Source organism: Cervus elaphus, chromosome 15 (assembly GCF_910594005.1).
Source record: "Cervus elaphus chromosome 15, mCerEla1.1, whole genome shotgun sequence".
In the NCBI taxonomy this organism is placed as follows: Eukaryota; Metazoa; Chordata; class Mammalia; order Artiodactyla; family Cervidae; genus Cervus; species Cervus elaphus.
In genome coordinates this window covers 80,723,560-80,746,516 of record NC_057829.1, presented here as the reverse complement: position 1 = coordinate 80,746,516, position 22,957 = coordinate 80,723,560, and the positions used below count along the sequence as shown (strand labels likewise).

General features: G+C 40.1%; 1 protein-coding gene across 4 annotated transcripts in view; it reads left to right on the top strand.

The window, feature by feature from the left end:
* FAM204A (family with sequence similarity 204 member A) overlaps window positions 1-16,051 on the top strand; it is a 32,099-nt gene extending 16,048 nt beyond the window's left edge. For all 4 annotated transcript variants that reach the window (XM_043925630.1, XM_043925628.1, XM_043925629.1 and 1 more), the window contains 2 exons: window positions 11,871-11,977; window positions 12,286-16,051. In XM_043925630.1, the coding sequence (XP_043781565.1) occupies window positions 11,871-11,977; window positions 12,286-12,337 (159 nt within the window). In that variant the 3' untranslated portion in view covers window positions 12,338-16,051. The remainder of the gene's footprint in view (window positions 1-11,870; window positions 11,978-12,285) is intronic.
* The last annotated feature ends 6,906 nt before the right edge of the window (window positions 16,052-22,957 follow it).

Below are 22,957 nucleotides of genomic sequence, written 5' to 3'. Positions count from 1 at the left end.
TTTCAAATCTTCTGAAATGAGTGTATGTTCTTTGCATGATCACGAGTAAGTGCAGTGTTCAAATATTTGATCTAAGATTTTCCTTCCTGTCCATTTTCTTCCCTCTTAATCTCCCATTTATTTTGAGATACTGGGTTTTATTTTTGTCTTTAATGTTAATAAATTATTCTGATCTAAATCTTGATGCTGGAAATAATCCATGGTTGATCTTCAGCCTCTAGATTTCATCTAGTTCAGAGCTCTTTCTGCCATTTGTGCTGAAAAGGCTAGCTTTCTTTTTCCATTTTCGTCTTTAGCTCAGTTTAACTCTCCCTGAGGGCAGCCGTGTGTTCTGGGGTCACATCTCTCAGCGTGTTCCTAACCCTTTCTCCCCAGAATGCTTTCTTACTGCATATTCTAAATAGTTCCCTCAGCCCTAAAGAACTCTCAGCCTTTTTTAACCTAAAAGTCTGTAGTATAAAGCTGATACGTATATTGAATATTCTTTTCCCAAGTACCAAGGCATCCAGAAGATTCTCACTTGCACCTTCTGGGAGAAAGTTGCAAAATTTGTAAAACAATTTCTGTTTGCCCTTCACTCAGATACCTGAAATGTTAACAGTTAACATTTGCTTGATCATTCTTCTCTGATTTATGTACCTTATTTAGATTTGCCAAATATGTCAGTGATTGCCTTTATAGCAAAAGAAAATTTTCTTTTTTCTGGTCTCGGATGCTGAGTTTTGTTGTTGTGTCTTTTTAGTCTTCAGTCTGGAATGTTTCATCAGTCTCTCTGTGTTTCTCAGGACCTTAGTAATTTTGAAGAGTAGCTGATGATTTTGTAGGATGTCTGTCAAGTTTGCTTTGTCTGGTGCTTCCTCATGATTAGATTCATGTTATACATGTATTGGTGGGAAAATCACAGAAGTGTCCTCAGTGTAGGATATCAGAATGCATGTGGCATCTATTTGTCTATTTTATTGACGATGTTCCTTTGATTATTTGCTTAAGGTGGTGTCTCCAGGTTTATTCTAACATTATTCTTCCCTGTGTAAATTAATAAGTATCTCACAGAGAGGTGAGAGATGATTTGAGACTGTGGATATTCTTTTTCTCACTATTCTTTACCTACTAATTTTAGCTGTCATTGCTGATTGTTTTCCAGCTTGAGACAATTACTATTATAATTAAGATCTTGAAAATGTTATTTGAGTGTACTTTTCATCTTTACCTGGCAAATCAGATCTAAAATTTGCCTTCAGTGAGATACTGGATTCTAGAATCTCTTATGTATGTATGTTATATTTTCCCTAAGTGATGTGCTGGGAGGGTTGGGGTTGTGGGGCCTGGTGTCCACCAGGGTTGCATGTTCAGTCCCTGCTTGTCTGTCTCATCAGCGGTCACCTGTGAGCAGGAGGCAGTGTGTCAGAGCGAGCAGGAGGAGAGCCTCTGAGGCCTCAGACCTGGGTGTTTCATTTGAGGGTATTGAGTTTCTGTTTCTGTTTTGCTTTGTCATACTGCTATTTTTGAAATGGGAATTGCATACTACTGACTAGGTATTTTCCATTTTAATAATAATAATATAGTACATAATATAATAATAACAATAATATTTATATAAATAAATAATAACCATTTAGGTTATTATTTCCTGTCACGCTTTATGACAAATGAGATTGCTTTAGAAATATACACCATTTTCAGCACTTGTAAGGATAGTAAGCATTTTCTCAAGAGTTCTTTTTACTTTCATACCAGCATAACGTTTTATTCTAATGAAAGAAAATTTATCTAGCGTAGGGTTAAAGATTTCTGGTTAAAAGGAAAAAGAGTAATTTGTGCCCTCCTCTTTTCCTTGTATAAGTAGAAAGACATCTGGAAAGTGTTTACTGGCCAGACACAGACACTGGAGAGATACTGATGCCATGTTAATTAAACACCTGTGGAAGAATAACTAAAGTAATCAAGATGGAATTCTTGAATAAACAGTTTAGTTTGAGGTTTAAGTTTTTCGAATTTATCTCCTTGGTGCCAATCACTGGATATGAAAGATGAGATTTTGAGGAGTAAGTAATCGTGAGTTTGGGGCAGAAACCCTTTATGAATTAAAGGTATACATGCATGGTAGGTGTCCTTTTGGAAATCAGGTATACAGGTTTTTAATCAGCACTGTTTTCTTTTTTCAAGAAGCAGTGAGTGGGATGTGCGGATAAAGCCTTTGCTCAGAGGCACAGATCTCAGAGTTCTTAAAGCCTTTTCCAACTGTAATAAGTGAAACTAATTTTTGATGTTTAACATTTATAAGCCTGTGAAACCAATAGGGCAGTATCAGTATTGAGAAGAGTGAAGCCAAAAGTAGAACCCATGTCTGAGAATGAGCCTTGAAAACAGTTCTCAAAACAGAACAGAACAAAATAAAACAAACTGGTATGTCAGAATAAAGCTGTCAGTGCACTAGCATTATCACACAGCAAGCACGTATTTTTCCAGAATCACATACCCTTAAATTAATGATGACATTAAAGATGGGTGTAATCTGGTGTGGGGGATGGCTTAAGTTCACATGTTGGAAACCAGGATTGTGCTGTCATGTTTGACTTTGCCAGGTAGTAATGTGGTTGCTTTGGGAAAGTCCATCCTATCGATTAAATCCTTCTTTGTTGTTAACAATCTTGGAGGAGAGATAAAAGTGGAAAAATACATTTGGTTTGTGTCATACTGATGAAAATGTTCTAATTTGAAAAAAAAATAGCTCTTAAAAAATTACTATTTATGTATGTATACATACACACGCACATTCACACGCATGTTTGAGCACATTTATAGCTTCTTAACCTCAGGCCTGAGCTGGAAGAACATTCCATTTATTGATAGTGATCCTCAAAAATGCCATCCTTTGGTACTTATCTTTTCTGACACACTTTGTTACAGTCCAGATCATACCAATTTGTAGAAACCAGTAGAAACAGGTATTTAAAATTAAGTGCTAAGCCTAGATTTAATAAAGTAAGCAGCATTTCAGTTGAACCTCACATTTTGAAAACAGACTTTGTCTCTAGGCATCTTCATGTTAGCCTGCTGTACATAAAAACCAACTTGGTTTGGCAGCAGACAGTGAATTTCTACCATTGAATGAGTCACACCTACATTAACTAGAAAATATATTGCTTTCAATTATAGCTGTACCATGTTAGGGCAAAAATGAGTGGGGAAGAGAGGTTGCCAGTGAATTTTGTTTGAGCTTTGTATATAACTCATGCCCCTGGAGGTTACCTTTTCTGTAAGTGATTCAAACAGGATGATCTTTGACAGCACCAACTAAACTTAATTCCTTGGAAACATCAGTACATACTTCATGTTGTAATGTTACAACTATTTTATGTAACTTATAGTAATTAAAAAAAATTTTCAAGGTATTAATATTCATATCTGAAATATTTTGGTTATAATCTGCTACTATCTTTGCTAAGGTCAATAGCCTTCAGTTGGAGTAATGATATAAAATGTTTCATATCCTAATCTTTTGCATCAACCTATTACTTTAGCCTTTAGTACTCTTAAGCACAGTATTTATTTAGAATCTAACCAAGGTGTCACAAGTACAAATGATTAAAAAAACGTGTCTCACTTTGATAGTATTCTTCTTATAGGTAATGATAAATATTTCATTGGCAGTATGAATTAAACTGAAAATTTAATTTTAGCTGTATTAAATTTCTTAAATAGGCTACTTAGATTTTTGGATTCCAAAACATAGGTGAAGTTAATAATGTTGAAATAGTAATAGCTTGTTAATATTTAAATGGGCAAGGTAGGAATGGTCTTTTTAAAAAACCAATGTTTGAATTGATTGAGTTGTATTCTTTCCTAGCTAAATACATTAAATACTGTGTAAATTTGGGGTATATTATTAATTTGTTGTTGAAGTTCTATTTTTAGAGCCATTTCCTAGAAAAATCTTAAGGTATTCTTGTTGGAGAGGTATATATACACACATTTGAGGAGTTAGTTTTTGTATTTTATGTTAACGTGTAAGAAGAAACATTTCTTATGAAATATTTCCTATTTCTCAGAAATATTTCCTATGCTACAGCACTTGTTCTGGCACTCAGAATTTTTCCATTGCAATTTATTGTTGGGCTGTAGTTTCCTCAAGAGGATTCTGGCTATAATTCACCCTTTCATTTTGATTATTAATTTCATGTCGATATACACACTGCATTGTCTTGATGGAATAAGACATTCCCCCCTCCCCCCAAAATAATTCACCCCCCTACCCCCAAAATAATCTCCCCTAATAGAACAGTTTTGACAGATGTAGCTATCAAAGTACCTGGAGCATTTGCATATCCAGAGTTCAGAACTGAAACATTTGTTTCAAGTTTTGAGATAGAGATGCTGCCAAACTTGGTGAGTTTGAAGTTGCTGCTGATCAGTGCTGTTTCCAGAGCTCTGATATTTTAGGAAAGTTGTTTGCTTGCATCACATACAAAAAAAAAAAAAAAAGAGCTGAGTTCATGGATATTATAGTGAAGAAGTCTTGTGGTTCTAAACTCTTGATTCCCTAATCCAGAGGGCAAAATTATTTTCTTCCTGTTTTTGTGACTACTTTTAGAACTCTCTTAACAACCATGATTCCAGAGGTAAGGCAATTAGTTCAGATATGAAGCTGAACATATATTCCAATTAGCTGTTATCAGAATTTATCAGTAGAACCTGTGACTCTAAGAAGGCCAGGAGGTGCGTTCTATTTTCTTAATTATTATGGTTTCTAACCACTGAAGATAGGGTAAACGAAGTACAAATACATTAAGTAGTACCCACTGGTACATATTAAGAAATTAAAATTAAATATCTCCATTTCAACATCTTATTTTTACAGAAAGGAGATTTCCTTTGTTGTGAATTCCAGGAGTGTATATGAAGAATAGGTTGTTTCAAAGTCATCTAATGCCTGAACTGTCTGGCAAAATTTATTTTATGTCCCTCTTTGAAATTTTACTACCCTACCTCCCACCCCTTACTTTTTCTTTCTTTTGGTCTTTCCATTAGACAGCAGAGTGTAGGACCATTTTCTTTGCAGTATATTTCACTGATTATCACTGGGAGGGAATCCAGGACACTGGGGAAAAGACGTCCTCACTGAACAGGCTCTTGCTGGTTGGCAGTGATCAGCCACCTGGGGAAGCTGCCTGCCAGGGAGGGAGGGGTGTGTGCCTCCGTTAAGGATCATGTAGAAATGACCCACTTTCATTAACTTTGGTCATTTCTCAGTGGTTTTTTAATTTAAACATTCCTCTTTGTGTCATTTTGTAGTCTGTACATAGTCCGGGGGGCTTTTCAATGGTAATTTTAATTCTTTGAAGCCTTGTTCTCCTTAGTTCTTAAAAGTAGTTCTGTTGTTTCATATAGATGAACAGGTAGCACAGTGTATGGAAAATAAGCTCAGCCTGTCCAGGCGAGGGAAGGCCTAGTTGAATTCCTTTACGTGGAGCTGAAAGATACGTTCTTACCTATAAAAAAATGGTGTACATCCTTGAAGTTGGAGCATTTTAATATGAGAAAAATAAAAATGGTACTGAGTGAAGGGTTTTCCTCAAGCTTTTAGGTGTGCTTTTTAGATCTCATTGCACTGAGGACATTTTCTCTTAACCTCTGGGGTATGATTGGGTGATCACCTAGAATGGTGTTCCTTATGCTCTCTTTTAATTATGTTTATGGTGCTTTTAACAAACCTTAAAAAAAGATTTCAGATGTTACAAGTCTAATTAAAGAGACAGACAAAGCACAGTTTATACTGTAGATTTTTTCTGCAGTTCAATTAATCAGCATGTTTTCTCTTTTAATTAAAACCATTTTAGTAAATTAAAGCCCACAGCAAAACACATATATAATTTGTTTGTAATTAGCTCTTAATTGGTGGTAGTTGAAGCTTAGCACCCTTGGTTTCTTTCTTCATGATTGCCATTTTATTAGCAGTCAGTCATTAATTAATCTTTTTCTAATTAGCTTATAAAACTGTTGATGGCACATTATTGTAAATGTGATTTTAAGTTCAAAGCTTGTTAATAAGCTTTCTTACTTAGAAGAACAGAGATAAAGAAATTGCTGAAAACAGTACTACAGTTCTTTAAAAAAAAAAAAGAAAAACTGTCTTTCTGATGGGGACTGTGTAAAGCATCTAACAGCTTATGGTTAATTTTTTTCCCTTATGAATGGAATAAGTTGCTTGAATATGAATGTCTCTATCCAGGAGTGATTTCGACAGTGTAACATCTTTTCTCCCCCCTTTGGAATACTGTAATCTACATACAATTTGAAGCCTTAATAGTCATCATTAAACCAGGTGTTACATAAACTATTTCATTATGAAATCAGAGTTGAGGATATGAGTCAAAATATATCTTCTCACACATCATGGGCTAAATACATTTTTTTTATAAATTGCAACGTGAATCATCTATATTTATACATGTAAATATACAATATATGTAATATGTCTATACAAATATATCATATTTTAAAAACAGGGTTTGTTGGGTTATGCCTTGAAGTAAAAACCATTTGGCTTTAACTGATTTGAAGTTATAGGTGTTAAAATAAATAACAGGTGTTTGTGCAGTTGTGCACACAACAGAGATACATGTAGTACACAAACATGGAAACCTGTGCACGCACATTTTAAGGTGACAGTGAAATTAGGCTCTTCTTTCTAACAGAGGGAAGAAGACTTGATTTAAAGTCAGTATTTAAATGACTGGATATGGCATAGCTTATTTGCTGTCCTCAGAGCTTCGGCATCTCAGGTATGTCCGTGGAAATGTACCAGTCCCACTGGAGACATCCTGAATTCACTGTAACACCTGCCATGTTAACCTGTGGTTTGAATAAAACACATTAGCCACGTCATATGGTTTATTGAAATATACTATCGGTTTCATAAAACTTAACTTCATGGTATTCTGAGCTGTTCATCAGTATTTTTTCAAAGTTTTGAAAGTTATTAAAAAGAAAAAAATAAAGCATCAGCGGTCCTTGGAAGTGCTTTTTCTTCTTTGCTGTTTGAACTTTGCATGTTATTTCAACTTTGGCTATTTCTCTGCTTGTTTTTAAGAAGGCATTTATGATGCCATGCAAGAGACACTAGAAAGGGATAGCTGACAAGGAAAAAATTAAAAATTGGATAAAAAGTAAATGAATAATGTCATATTACCAAAAAGATGAGAGGCTAATTTGTGCCGACTTTTTGCTAATTTTGTTCAAGCCTCAAAATGAGGAGCTGTCACCCGTTCTGTGTAGCGCTGATGACAGTGCCAATGATCCATGAAATAAGCTGCCGCTGGCTTTGTTCTGATAAGAATGAACAAATCTGCACAATGTTCGGCTCCCAGAATCTCATTTTCATACTTGCATGCAGGCGAAAAGAAATAAGCTGTTTGCAGGCTTGATTAATCAGACATTGGAGGGGTTTTTGTCTCTTTGATCTCTTTCGTCTCCTAGGTAACTTGCTTGACATTAATGTTGAGCTTGAGTAAAGACAATCAGGAATTGTCGACCAAACTGATATAAAAATTAAAGACCTTAACACTTTAAGTACTCCAGTAATGGTTCCGCTTTACTTCAGAAAACATCTGTTTTCATTTAATTAAAGAACAAAAGAGAATGGCATAAATATTTTTCATAGAGACCTATTATTCCATAAAAAGTTAAAGTATGATAATTGGTATTTTTAAATAAGTGCCTTGAAAGTGTGCAAAAGGGAGGGAAACTTCATAAATCTGTTACAAGCTAGTAATTTGAAGATGAGTAAAATTTTTTATGAAATGGATGAGAAGTTTACAGTGATGCTAGATGAAGCTGTTTGAATCAGATTCTTCAAATGAATATCAGCAAACTTTAGCAGGGCAAGGTTTAGCAAGGAAAACTAACTTTATTTTGCAAGTTTGTCTTTTAAAAATCTTGACTATGTTACACGATGTGCCGTTATATCTGTTTTACAACCCAATATGATTTACACATGCTCAACCTGTAAAATTGAAAGGAATTAAAAAAATGTCGCCGTGCATTTGCTTGAGGTTATGCAGACGCTTTTACAAATCTTCCAAGTGGCTGTAAAGATGAATGCCTCAAGGGTCCAGCCAGGGCCCTGCTTTTCCAACCAGCTAAAGCCCTTATCTTAAATCCAAGCAAAGTACCATTAATCTTTTTGAAAGACCTTTTATGGCTTTTAATATATCCCAAATTAGAACATTTTACACCCTTGGTTCCTGAAATATGGTGATAAAAAGCCTTTAGAGCTTAATTTTCCTTACCGCTTGCTCTGACCAATTTGCAGTTCTTTGTGATAATGTTTAGACACCTTAATTAAAATGCAGCAAAATATTGGATGTTCTATATGGAAAATGCTGATACTTTGGCGACACATAGAAAAAATTCTGTATATATTTTTATTCTTGAAAAAAATTCCTTCCCACATGGTGTTGCTCTAGTTATCTGATGACCCGAAACCGGTTTTTAATGTAAAAACCATTGACCAAGGTTTTGTGATGTTTACATTGGGCCCGAAGACGCTTTTTTCTTTTTAGAGGAGCAAAAGGGGGATTCTTGGGGACCTATATTGTTTGTTTGTAATATTGAAATGTAGCATAGTATTCTTTTATCTTCTGGAGCTTGGCTTAGTCTTCTTGCCTGGGAAAACACGTTTCTTCTCAACTGTCTCTTCTGTAGAAGATCTTATGATCCTTTCAGATTTCCAAATATTTCCGTTTTTTCTTTTCCCCTTGGGAATAAGTAAAACACATTCGTCTTAAGCATGCAAAGGCCCTGGCGTTGATATGACTTTTCATCATCCTTACAAGCTAAAAGATCCTTTTAGTTAGATACATAGACCAGGCTTGTTTAATGTTTATCAGTTAAAGAACATTTCATTGAACGTAACCCCAGGCAAAATACAGTTAGAAAATACAAACTTTCCTACAAGCAAGTCTGAATATTGCCTATGTACCTGATCGCTTACGCTGTTCACTTAGTCTGCAAAACGATGGAGCCCTCTCATGTAAACACGTGTTTCTTACATTGTCATGAATGCTTTGTAAGATGTTTATTCTGTCTTACGTGGTGCGTGCACGCTCAGTCTGCTGTGATGCTGATTGTGCTGGGTTTGGCCTTCATGTTGCTAGAAATTCTCCCTTCTGAGAATATGTGACTATGCTGCAAGGAGTCCCACGTGAATCAAATGACCACAGTCAGCATCCAGACATACTGAGATAGATGGTCTTTGGTTTGTCTACTCCAAATCCAGAAAACCCATATTGGGAAGTTTCAATAAGCTAAAAATAGAAGCTACACCCTAATTTGCGACAGTTTCAGGAAATAATTTTGTCTCACAGTTAATGGTACATAGCAGCTGTATAGTTCAGGTCATTTTTGTTTCATACTCAAAAGTATAGGCTCAATTTAAATAGAAGATAAACTAGCTGAGGCGGGGTGATCTCAGCAAAGCTATCATATATCAGCTTTGTATTTGCTGTCTAATACGTAGGAGTATAATTAGACAGACAAATACTGAATTCCGTGTTTTACCTTTTGGAGGTGGGAGACAGAGAAGGAGACTGTCCTACATGAACGTGGGGGGACCCGGCGTACCTCTTAAACGGAAGTGGTAAGCTGCGTGTTCTGACAGTGGGCAGTTCCTCCGGGGCACTTCCTGCTCCCCTCGCGTCCCCGAGCACCCCTTAGCCAGGTGGAATTGTACTCTGACCAGGGGGCTGTGAGCAGAAACGCTGTGTGTCGCTTTTGGACTAAAGCACTGAAGAGGCAGTGTGAGCCCCCCCAGCCAGCTCTTCTCCGCCGCTGAGACTCGAGAGCCGCGTGTTGAGATGCTGGCAGCACCAGATGGAGAGCCTGGCCAGTCCACAGCTGATGTGAAGTGAAACAGAAACAAAAGTTCAGCCAGTGAGATTTGGAGATTTGTCTGATACTGTGGTTTTGACTAGCCTAACCCAACAGGCACTAACTTGATTTTTTTTACATTTATGACAAATGGATGGCATTTTAGTCAATAGGAAATCCATCTTCATGATGAATGATGCCACAGCATTCTTCTGAGCTTCGTTTTCTCCTTCGATGAGGAAGCTACAGCCCTTGGATTCTTAGCCTTTTCTTAGTTGAGTTAGATGAACTGTTCTGTGGTGAAGAACTGAAAGTGAAAAGAGAGCCAAGAGAACAGGGCGGGGGTTGACGCCATCAGCTGTAACTGACAGCCCCTTCTCCCTAGCTCCCTGCACCCCAGCCCTCTTGTTCAAAGCCGTGTCTGCAGTGCCTACAACAGTGCCTGGCAAAATAATGCACCTGTGCCCTCGTTATATTGGCTGCATGAATGTCCTCCTTGTGAGAAAAGATGGTGATGACGGTAGTGGTGCTGGTGTTGGCTTGGGTGTCAGGAAGACTCTGAGTTGGTCTGTTGTCACAGGTGGGCTCTCAGCGACAATCCACCCTCCTTCCTTCAGTGGCTTTCCTCTGGGTTTCGACCATTTCAGCACACTGGCTTGACTGTCACATTGCTTGCATCTGCTTACCTTCTTTATGTGTATTCTTCCCTGGACTGAAAAATTGGATCTGTTTTTGTTCTTGTTTGTAAACGCCTGACAGTGCTTGATGACCGCTTGTTTCTTTCATCCTAAAAGAAGCTGTTCTCCAAGGTGAGCTGAAAGGAATGGCAGGCAAGCCAAACCTCACTTTCCTCGGTCAGCTTCTCTCCTTACCTGTCAGCCCCTAACCGCCTGCCGTGCCTCACTGTTGGCAAGCAGGTCCCCAAACCTTAGGCTCTAATTCTTTGCCTGGAGAGTGGCTTCTGGGTCCTTTCCTCTTGTCCGCAAGTCTGCTGGCTGCTGAAACGCAGTAGGCTGTGGTCAGAGAAAAGGAAAGAAACACCAGGAAGAGATTTTTGTAGCCCTTGTTGTTTTAACGGATACTTTTGAGCCTTCCATGTAGGCGGGCATTTTTAAAATTGGAGCCCACTAAAAACAGAAGAGCCCCGTGCCTGTCCTGGACACACTCACTGAGGAACAGCTCTGCGGCCAGAGGGCCATGGAGAGTCCAGTGTCGGAACCGTAGGCTGTGGCGTAGAAGCTGAGGGGCGGGAGAAATACCAAAAGAAGTTGGTGGTGGGTTGAGTTAGAGGAGTCTTGGGGGCTGGGGCTGAGAGGACGCTTTGTTCTGCTGGGGCCTTTAGGACTGGGGCAGATGGATGGAAGGAGTGTGAAGGGGGGTGCTGGCAGGGAACGCTGTGGTCCTGGGGCCCCGCCTGTTTGCCTCTTGGCACCCCTTATATTCTTTTTTTCTGTCAGTGAGTGAAAAGCAATTGCCCATCACACAAAGTGTGTTTATCAAGTAGTAATTAGCTTTCCCGTGTTTTATTAATCACATCTATGACTGCCAATCCGAGCTTCTGATCAGTGTGAGATAACGGGTGCGCCCATACCGAGTTGCTCTAATTTTAGCCCAAAGCAAAGACACTGGATGTCTTTGTCAGCCTTATCAGGGTAAATTCCTGTCTGTCCTACTGAAATGTGTAAAGCGCTTCAAGATCTTCATCCACAGGCCTGGTGGACCCTCGAGGGGCCTTGGTGTGGGAAGGTGCTCCATCCGGGCGACTGGTCCAGCTGGGTGAAGGGCTGAGGGAGGAGAGGAGAGAAGGAACGGCATCTTTGCATTTGTGATGGGACTTTGGCAGTTTCAGAGGCCCAAGCATTAAGAGTTTCCATTCTTAGCATGTGTAAAATAAGGTTGACCTGGCTTTCTTACCCACAAATTCTCGAGTATCTGTATCACTGTAATTCTTGTATCAGCTAGAATATTTATTTTCACTTTTTCTCCTTTGTAATTCTTAGCTTGGTGTAAAAATTGCCAAAGCTATTGCCTGCCACAACTTTGTGAAAGCCAAAAAGGAGGCTGAAAATTCACAGGTTGCACGAAAAAAGAAGAAACTTGCCTGGGGGTGAGTTTTAAGATTTTTTTTTTTTTTTTAAATTAGTGATTCTACTAACTTCAAAGCAATTACAAAAATCCTGTGATACATTTTGTGGATCCAGTTTGTGCATAGTTGTTATTCATTTTATTCTTTGGATCTTTGCTGAATGTTTATCAGATTATAAATATAGAGGCATGTCTTCATCCTATTTGATATTTATTTTGTAATTGATGGAGTCTGTGAAAACTTTTTAATTTTACTTTGGCCCTTAGTAAACATGTTACTTCAGTAAAATATTTAGAAATGATTCGAGATTTTCATGTTCTTCATTTTAGATTTGAAGCAAAGAAGAGATGGGAAACCAAAAGCAACATGGGATATATGTGACTTGCCAGAGTTCTTCAAGACCTTTGAGGCTTCACTCGAGTCTTCAGTTGCTCAATTTACTGAAAAAGATTTTCCTGCTTATGTTAACTATGTCAGAAAATTGATGGAAATGGAAAAAATAAGCATAAAATTTGGGAGTTGATTATCAAATCGTTTTTCAGTCTTTTACTGAAGAGTCCTTCTCACTGAAGTGAGTGAAATGGACCATCCCGTTATTTGTGCAAGTCATCTAAGCATACATACAGGGGGGAAAAAAATAGGATTTGATTTATTTATTTGTATAGACCTCCAGTATAAAGTCAGTTTTACTTTTCATCCATTTGCTGGAGCATAGCCAGTGAGCCCCTTGTACTTTCTTATCTGCACTCAGTGTAACTGCACTTACTGTGGAGTTGTGTTTTTAAGATGGGTATTTGTTTATAATGGATTAGTCATAAGTGCAAGAAAGATCCTGTGTTTACAGATGACTTTATCTTAATGTTATAAAAGTAATTATCTGTTCTTTATTGGAGGCAGTAGAGTTGATATTTCATAGTCACATAATAAAGGCAATTGATTAATCTTTGTACCTTCAGATTAAATAACACCATTTTAAAAAAGGACAGAATCTTACAGTATTTGGAGAATGATTTAAATTCAGGTTCTCTGCCTGGAAATGTCTTCCTAAATATCTCTCTCAGCCATGTCGTTCTTTAAATTATGAGATGGTTCTTAGAGAAATTGATACAGTGGTACTAGACAGTTATAACTCAAGACATTGTAACTTTGAACCTTCTAAGAACAAACATGATTTGATTGTTTGCGCTCCTCTTCCCCATTACTCTGGGAAAGACTGAGTGATTGCATAAGGATAAAGAAGACTTGTGCCCTGCTAAGTGGTTCACTGGTGTGTTTCAGAGTCCTCACTAGAAAGGGCTTTGAGAAATTATCTCAAGCTGGTGGACACGCCCACAGCTGGATGATGTGATTTTTTTTTTTGGTAGGCCTGGGTTATTTTGGCATCTCCTGCTTGGTGCTCAGGAGAGGTAAAGAACTAACTGCCTATTGTGGTTTCTTCCATCAGTTCTTTTCCCTTCCTGCGCCTTCATCAGAGGTTCTCTAGCCATCTGATACAAACTTTCTCTAGGTTGGAAATATAAATTCAGGAACATAGGAAATGAATCATGGTGATAGTAGTAGTATTTTGTTAATTTTAGACTTACAAATAGTAATCAAATTTTACTAATTTATGGTGACATATTTAATGTTTTTTCTGTTCTGGAATAAGTGAGCAACTTGTTGCCATTTAAGAGAACAAAAATCATATCTTGCTTCCACTTAAGTGATAAAAGCCAGTATAGTAGAGAGAGTGAGATTTTAGAAAATTGTGTCCCTACTTATGGACTTCATCATTAAAAGATACTCAGATCAAACATTGGAAAATCTTATATTTTAATATTTAATATTCCCTGTTGAATTTTATAAATATAATCATACAGCCTTCACCTATAACATCTTACTTTAAACTCCTAGTAGGTGAATGCAAACTTAGAATATAGGAGATTTTCCTCTCAAAAAAATATTCATCATGGAGGAAATATCCACTGCACAACCCATTGGTTTTGTCTGAAAGATGAAAAATGTTCTCTCTGAGCAGGCAGGTAGTGTAACAGTCTCATGTACGGGGCTCCAATGACTCCATGACAGTCAGTCATCTCCCTGCATTGTCTGCTCACCTTTTCCCGCTTATCTACTTCCTTAGCACATTTCATGACCCCTGTGGGCACATTTCCCATCTCTTCTCATGCTGAGGCCTGGCCATAGTGGTCACCTTTAGGGTCTGGTTTGGGAGCCCCTGACCCAAGGTCCAGCTGTCTAAACCCTTCTTCCACCTGCCCTGGGGCCAGCAGTCACTCATTCCTTCCACTCAGAGGTCCCACATGGATGAGGACGTTTTCCCTGAGTGGATGGCATTATGGTGGAATCAGGTCTCAGGGGATTCATTGGATAAGAGGAGCCGTGTTGCAGAAGTCCCTTTCTCCTCGAGGCCTGGCTTGTGAAAGAATCCAAGATCGTCCAGCAGAAGAAGGAGTGGGAGGGGAAGAGGATTTGAGGAAGAGGAAGGCACTGGTTTTCTTCGGTTAGCCCTGCTGGCATATCATTTGGGACCACTTTATTTTTAATCTGCTTTAATTTGAATTTTCCTCATTAAAGCATTAAAATGGGGACATTATTCTTAGAAAACCCAGGTTGCCCCAAAAGTATAGTCATTTGTCCTCTCCATCTGGTGACAGTGAAATAAGGATTCTCTTTGGATCAGTAATAATTTCAGTTCCTGAAGCTTTAACATGTGCATTTACTACCATCAGAATGCCTGAATTAGATTAGTAATGTAAATGTCAGTTATTGTTCCCTGAGATTAATATGTTTCAGGCCATGGGTATGCCATTAATGTAACTATGATTTACTGTTTGAGTACTTCAGGCTAAAACACCTTACTAAAGAATAGTAATTTTGAGCTTTGCAGCCCTGGTTCTGAGAAGTAAAGTTGATAGTGCATTCCTCTTTGGAAGCCCTCAGGATGTTTCTGATTTTCCACAGAACATTCTCATTTCTTTCACCAAAAGGAGAGTTTGAATATATAATCTCAGGTTTGCTATAATTAGTTCTGATGACAGACCTAAATACCTTGGCCCAAACTGTAAATCAGTAGTTAAACAGGTTTCTGCAACTGATCATAAATCTCAAACTCCATATTTTAAATGCGCTTATTTTTTTTAGAGAAACAGCTACGGAAGGAACAGGGCAAGGACAGGAATAAAATGTTACCCGAACTTTGGCTAACAGCTTAAAACTTCATCTTTAAAATGTACCGAGTTCCCTGATGCCTTTTGTCTAAAATGTTATCTTGTAAATATTGTAATAACTTAGCTTATTCTTCACTCTGATAAGACCAGTTTGAAGTTAATTCTTTTTTATATAATTTTATTTTTTTATTTATTTGGCAAGCAGGAGCTACTCTGGTTGCTGTCCACGGGCTTCTCATTGCAGTGACTTCTCTTGTCGCGGAGCAGGGGCTCTAAAGCACAGGCTCAGTAGTTGTGACCCACGGGCTTAGGTGCTCCGAGGCATGTGGGATCTTCTAGCCCAGGATCGAACCTGCGTCTGTTTCATTGGCAGATGGATTCTTTACCACTGAGCACCTGGGGAGCCCCTGAACTTAATTCTTCAAAGATGAATATTAGTTTTCAGATGTTCAAGTTTTCATTTGTTGGGTAAATATATCACATTTTTAGAAAGGTATGTCCTGCTAAACTGTAAAAAACTACCAGGTTGATCCTTAAAAAAACTGTTCACAGTTGGCCTCTTACCTCAGAGGTAAGGTTTGAGGAAACAAGATAATAACCTTAACATCAGGCCCCATTTAGGAAAATTAGTGAAACCTGGTTAACTTCAGAACCAACTGAAATAATTCAAGTTTTTCCCTGTTGGCAGAAGTTGCTTTATTTTTAGTATCTGGCAGAGCAGCAAATGCTCTGCATGTCAATTTAATGTTTTTTGAAGCCAACTGTTTATTCATTGGCTTAAAATTTACACTCTACTAAAGTCTTTGCCTTGACTTCAGTGAAACAAATAGTAATATTTGGACAAAATATGTGCACGAAAATCTTTTTCCAAGACCAAATGTAGATTGGTATTTGTGGCATCAATGCCTTCTATCATGGTAATAGATCACACACACACACAAAAAATACTTTGAAAAGGCTAAGTCAAAGCCAGGACAATGCAGTTCAAGGAATTAATTTTTATTATGAAATAATCAGAGCATCTTTCTAGATTTTCAGGTTTTTAAACTGCTAAGAAATGGAATCTTTATAGAGTAAATTTCAGTGAACTGTCAAAAGATTATTTTATTGATCTATGTATTTATTCTTGAACTTGATAACATTCTGAGACAGACCTGTTTTTCCAGTTTTGAGGTTGGGGTGCTCTGTAGAATTTGATAAAATAAATAGAGTTGCATTCTTTAGTCTTTATTATTTTATCCTCCCTCCACATTACTCACTGTAAAAGACACATGCATGCATGCACGCACGCATGCATGCATGCACTCATTCAGTGTTGTAGCTGTGATCAGCACAAGGATTGGCTGGGGAAAGGATTCTCAACTCCAGTGAAGAACATGGAAGCGTGTAGCAGATCAAGATGCCGTGGAGAAACTCAGGAGTCAAACCATCTGTGCCTTTGTGTCTCAATGAAGTATATTTTTTCTTCATCTCCTCCAATCCGTGAGTGTTCTAGAGACGTATGTTCATTTTGCTAGAATTTCTTCAAACACAGCAGTACTATCAGAGAGCTTCTGGCCACTCTAGCTTTTGTGACCTTGATCCCTGGAACGCAACCACAGGCCTTTGATGGGACTATCCATTAAATGCCATGCAGTATGCTGGGTGTTTAGATGTGCTTTTCAAATCAAGAATTAGCTGAGAGATAATTATCTTTTTATTAGCATTAGTAATTCCTTTTTACATTCAAGTAAGAAAGCATAAGACTTCTCTGAGTAGGATGGAATTTAGAAAAAAAGTTAAGTACATACCTTTTATATCCAGACCAGGTTTCTTAAGGAAACAGAATAAAGGACTGAAGGGAAGGGAGAGTATAGTGTCCAAGGAAAGCCTTGGCTCCTGGCTGCTCCTGCCCCAGGGTCCTTCCTGTTTCCTCTCTGGCATCATTCTAGAAGGCCCAGCCCACCCCTCCCCAGGGCCCATGGGCTGCCTCTTGCTGAATTGCTGCAGGGGACCTGCCCTGTGACAGCTATGGAATGAGGTAATCTCTTCCCGCCTCTAATTCCTGAAAGGCGTGTCTGTCCAGTTATTACTTGTTCATTGAACTGAAAGGTTTAGAAACCAACAGCTATGGTACAAGCTGTAATTATTGATGTCTGTTTCATATTCATCTGTAAGTTCTGGCATTTGATCAAGAAGTTAATACATCATCTTCAGACTGAATATGCCTCAGCTATAAACATTATATTTTTTGATGGATAGTATACAATTATGACTGCCCAGAATAAAAAGTGTTTTCATTTGTGTGATACTAGAAGAAGTAATTATGAGTGTCACAAGGAGTAGTGAAACAATGAAGCCTTGCGTTGCTTCAAATTCCTCCCTACTTAATATCTGAGAGACAGTCACTGAACACCTACCCTGTTAGACCCTAAGCTAACTCATGCCGATGCAAAAGGGAATGTGCACAGTCTGCTGGGAAATGTTTAGGAAGCATGTTTTGGACAACTTGATTTTCAGGTAGGCTGTTAATACAAAGGGGCTTCCCAGGTGGTTCAAGTGGTGAGGAGTCCACCTGCCGGTGCAGGACACAGGCGGGAAACGCTGGTTCGATCCCTGGGTCGGGAAGATGCCCTGGAGGAGGAAATGGCTACCCACTCCAGTATTCTTGCCTGGGAAATCCAAGAAAGAACCTGGAAGAAAAGTGAAAGTCACTCAGTTGTGTCTGGCTCCTTGCGACCCCGTGGACTATACAGTCCATGGAATTCTCCAGGCCAGAATACTGGAATGGGTAGCCTTTGCCTTCTCCAGGGGATCTTCCCAACCCAGGGATCAAACCCAGGTCTCCTGCATTGCAGGCAGATTCTTTACCAGCTGAGCCACAGGGAAGCCCAAGAAATAACCTACATGTAATAAATAACCTAGACGTAAAATTTTTAATTACATGGGCACACGTTCTTTTCTCTGCAGGACGTGAAGTCTCCTTGCTGGTCAGCTTGGCTCCAGTCATTCACTAGCACTCACCTCACTGACACCCTGACTTTCACCTTATTTTGTAGCCTCACTCAGAGGTGAGGCCCACTGAGGTGAAACTTGGGAATGAATGCAGCTGTCTTGCACAATGCTCCATAATTTTAAGCTTAGTTTTTCTTAGGCTATATCAACATGTCCTTCATTCTACAATGGCTATGTCAGAGTGCCTGCCCAGGGTAGGGAAGTGTTAACTACTGCAATAAATATGCCCCTGAACTACAATGATTCAAACACAGTAGAAGTCTATTTCCTGCTCATGGGACAAAGGGGGACACCCCTATCAGTGGGGGGCTCTACTTCTTACAGTCATTCAGAGATCCAGGTTGACAGCAGCTCTCTGACTTTCTCTTCCTAGTAAACCTGAGGGTCACCATCCCAGCCAACTGGAAGGGAAGAAGCCACAGAGGAACACTCGGAGGAGGTTATGGGCCTGGCCTAGAAGGGGAATGGGTTACTTCTGCTCACTCTGTACTGGCTAGAACCTCATTACTTCACCTAACTGCATCAGAGGCTGGAAAATGTAGACTGTTTCCCTGGATGGAGGATAAATACATTTAGTAAACAGCTAGCCGTGTTTGCCACATCCATGACCATCACATGTGACCTTGGTGTGTGGTATCCAGGTGATGCTAAGACATGATGTTGAATACCACAAACTACTACTTGTTACTTGATGTAAGCATTGTACTTGGATGTTTTGACAGAGCTGGTCAAAAAGCCTCTCATATTTGCCAAGTAATGTGCATGGTAGATAGAGGTCTCAAGCATCTCCCATGATGTATGGGAAATGCTGAAGTAGAGTCACATTTCAGCAAGACTCAAATGAGAATGTAGTTGCCACCTGGAAAATCAGTCAAGGCCATGGGAAAGGTGATGCTTCAGTCAGTTCAGATCAGTTCCTCAGTCATGTCCGACTCTTTGTGACCCCATGGACTGCAGCACTCCAGGCTTCCCTTCCATCACCAACTCTCAGAGCTTGCTCAAACTCATGTCCATTGAGTCGGTGATGCCATCCAACCATCTCATCCTCTGTCATCCCCTTCTCCTCCTGCCTTCAATCTTTCCCAGCATCAGGGTCTTTTCCAATGAGTCAGTTCTTCGCATCAGTTGGCCAAAGTTTTGGAGTTCCAGCTTCAGCATCAGTCCTTCCGATGAATATTCAGAACTGATTTCCTTTAGGATGGACTGGTTGGATCTCCTTGCAGTCCAAGGGACTCTCAAGAGTCTTCTCCAACATCACAGTTTAAGAGCATCAATTCTTCGGTGCTCAGCTTTCTTTATGGTCCAACTCTCACATCCATACATGACTGCTGGAAAAACCATAGCTTTGACTAGACAGCATATTAAAGGCGATGCTTAGTTTAAATCATAAAGTTAAGATTGGGACTTCATCCAGGGGACCCACTAAAACAAGATCATCCCAGGAAGAAGGAAGCACAGGAATTAAGCAGTGGGGTTGTATGGGAGGGTGGCGGCGGAGCTGGAGAAGGATGGTGCTGCAGAGGGTGGCTGGAACCCACCTCCACACGGACAGCGAGACGTGGGAGGGTGTTTGGGCTTAGGTCTCTAGGGAGTGAGGACACATCAGCATATATTAAGAAATGGCATACGAGAGATGGTGGTTTAGGAGACAGGCCTGAAGCTAGGACAGCTAGGGTATTTCAGTATCCTGGGGAGGAACTGATGAGACCCTAAACCAAGGCTGTAGGAATTGTGGGGAGAGCGTGAATGCTGGGAGTTTTTGGGGGGGAGACTTGACAACATTTGCTGACTGCACAGGGGCGCGGGAGGGTTGGGTGCCCATGGATGGTGATGTGGGTTGAGTGAAGCAGGAAGCAGAGAGCAGGTACTATAGGTAGAGTTTAGTAATTTAGTTGTGTGAAATCAGACATTTAATAATAACCCTCATGCTGGGGAAGATTGAAGGCAGGAGGAAAAGCGGGCAACAGAGGATGAGATGGTTGGATGGCATCACTGACTTAATGGACAAGAGTTTGAGCAAACTCCAGGAGATGGTGAAGGGCAGAGAAGCCTGGCGTGCTGCAGTCCATGGGGTCGCAAAGAGTCGGGCGTGACTTAGAAACTGAACCACAACAACATATTTAGTAAAGTAGATGATATTAGGCACACTGTGTCAAGCAAAACGCCCATGGAATTTTTTTCTGGAAGGTTGGAAGAGAAGGCTGTTGAAGAAAACAGGTAGACGCTTATTTAAAAGATGGAATATCAACAGCAACACAACACCGCTGAGCCACTGAGCAAGGTAACAGTGGCATCAGAAAGCCTGGTGATCTGGGTCAAAGCGAAGATTTAAATCTGGATCACAATAGGTGGTGCCTCAGATGAGGTTTCCTAGAAGTAATGTCCCAGACATCTTCTGAAAGCAGTTTATAAATGTGTGCATTTCTGGAAACACCTGTAAGGGAGAGAGTGAAGGCCATGAGGAAGTGAAAGAGCTGGTCAGGCCGTGGCTCTGTGAAACACTCACTGCAAAGGAGCTGGCTCCTCACACCCTCAGCCATCAGCTGGTGGGGAGGGGGGTGGCTGTGGGTCTTTCCTGGTGCACTACTTCCCTGGGCAAGGGGGCCTCCCTTGGTGGAGGGCACTTCTGTCAAAGAGGGGCAGCCTGGCATTGCTATTGGCTGTAGCAGCAGCTGGGGGATGGATAAACACCCCCCCCCCCAACACACACAGAACAGAGTGAGGTGGATGTGTGTGCAGACAGGTCAGACACACACACAGTAAAGTGAGGTGGATGTGCGTGCAGACACAGGTCAGACAGTCCTGATCACGGCCGTGGACTCAGCTCTACCCAGGGGAGGTTATTTGAACCAACAGCGTGGGCTGGTGGCTTGAAGTCAGAAGGGTTTAAAGAATCCGCCCCTTATCTGATAGGGCTTCCCTGACAGCTCAGTTGGTAAAGAATCCGCCTGCAATGCAGGAGACCCCGGTTCGATTCCTGGGTCAGGAAGATCTGCTGGAGAAGGGATAGGCTACCCACTTGAATATTCTGGCCTAGAAACTTCCATGGACTGTATAGTCCATGGGATCACCAAGAGTTGGACATGACTGAGTGACTTTCCCTTTCACTGGTCTGATATCTTGATGACATGAGAAACAGAGATGCCTGGTAGTGGTGGGTAGAAGCCTGCTGGATTCGAAATCAGAAGTGATTATTGATTCCAGTAATAAATGAAACCCCTTAATAACTGTCCCTGAGATGTATGAAAATTGAGCTGCTTAAAGGTTTTAAAAACTCATGAGCAGGGACTTCCCTGGTGGGCTAGTGGCTAATACTCTGTGCTGCCTGTGCAGGGGGTACTGGTCAGGGAACTAAGATCCCACATGCCTTGTGGCACAGCAAAGAGATTAAAAAAAAACCTCATTAGCGCTTGCAAGCACCCCCATGAGCAACTGTGAGTACTGCAGGTGCTGTACAAGGGTTTGGACACTGGATAAAGGATAGAAATTGAAGCCCTCTACTACTAGAGGACATTTGCTTAAATAGGTGTATATCTTATCGTTTCAGATTATTTCAACTTCTATCCTTTTTCCAGCTTCCCAGGTGGCACTTGTAAAGAACCTGCCTGCCAAGGCAGAAGACATAAGAGACACATGTTTGATCCCTGGGTCAGGAAGATTCCCTGGAGGAGGGCATGGCAACCCACTCTAGTATTCTTGCCTGGAGAATCCCCATGGACAGAGGAGTCTGCCAGGCTATAGTCCATAGGGTCACAGAGTCGGACACAACTGAAGTGACTTAAAATATGCACTTAAATAGGTAGATAAATGTGTGTACATATTTTGATATGTACCTATAGTTACAGACAGGAGGAGCTCCCAAAGAAAGTTTGGTGGAACCTTGGCCCATTAAGAAAAACAGGTTTCTGTGGTCAAATGCATTTGGGAACCATTGCATGTTATTGCCACTGTGACCTTGACCGCTGTCACTTAGCAGCACCTCAAGGCCTCTGAGAATTCAGGAACCCTCTGCTGGTGTTACCACAATGCTTCTCAAATTTGTTGAACAATGTGGTCTTTTTTTTTCACCCGCAGCTTATTAACAATCCACATGTTTACTCACAACACTCTGGGAAACACAAACCTAACTGTACAACATCTAAATGGTAACATTTTAGAGTATATAAGAATTCTCTGGGGGAAACCTGTCTGGGAAGGGCCTTTGTGCTTTCTCTAGATTTTCCCTGAACCACACCCCAGCCCCAATCCCACCCATCCCTATCCTCTACTCACAAGTTTTCATTTGTATTTCTTTCCAGGGCATGGAGATCATATCCTCTGTACCCTTACAGTATGTAGATTTCTGAGTCCAACCCAGACCTACTGAATCCCTGAGCATGTGGCTTGGAATTGTTTTGTTTGATTTTAAAGGTCTCTGTGGTTTCTAATGCAGCTAGCCTGGCACAGAATTATAGACCAACATTTTATGTGGATGGAAGGATGGTGGATGGATGGATGACTGGATGAGTCAGTGTATACATACCTGGTCCTTTCAGTCAAACCATTTGAAGTCTTGATGTCCTTATTAAATAATCATGACTGATTGAGAAAAAAGTCTTGAAACTAATTGTTACTCTTCCACTGAAAAAAACTTTTAAACATGTTGAGAATCAATACAGTTTTTCCCCTATATACAAATGAATTTCATTCCTAAAGCTGAAAGATCGTCAGCAGTAGGAGACGGAGGGCAAGCTGCAATTTCACTCACGCCTGATGTTGTTGGAATGCACGTTTGCATCTTTTAAAGTTCTCAACTTGAATGTTCATATACAGGGGACTTACTGTATTGTATATGCTCCTG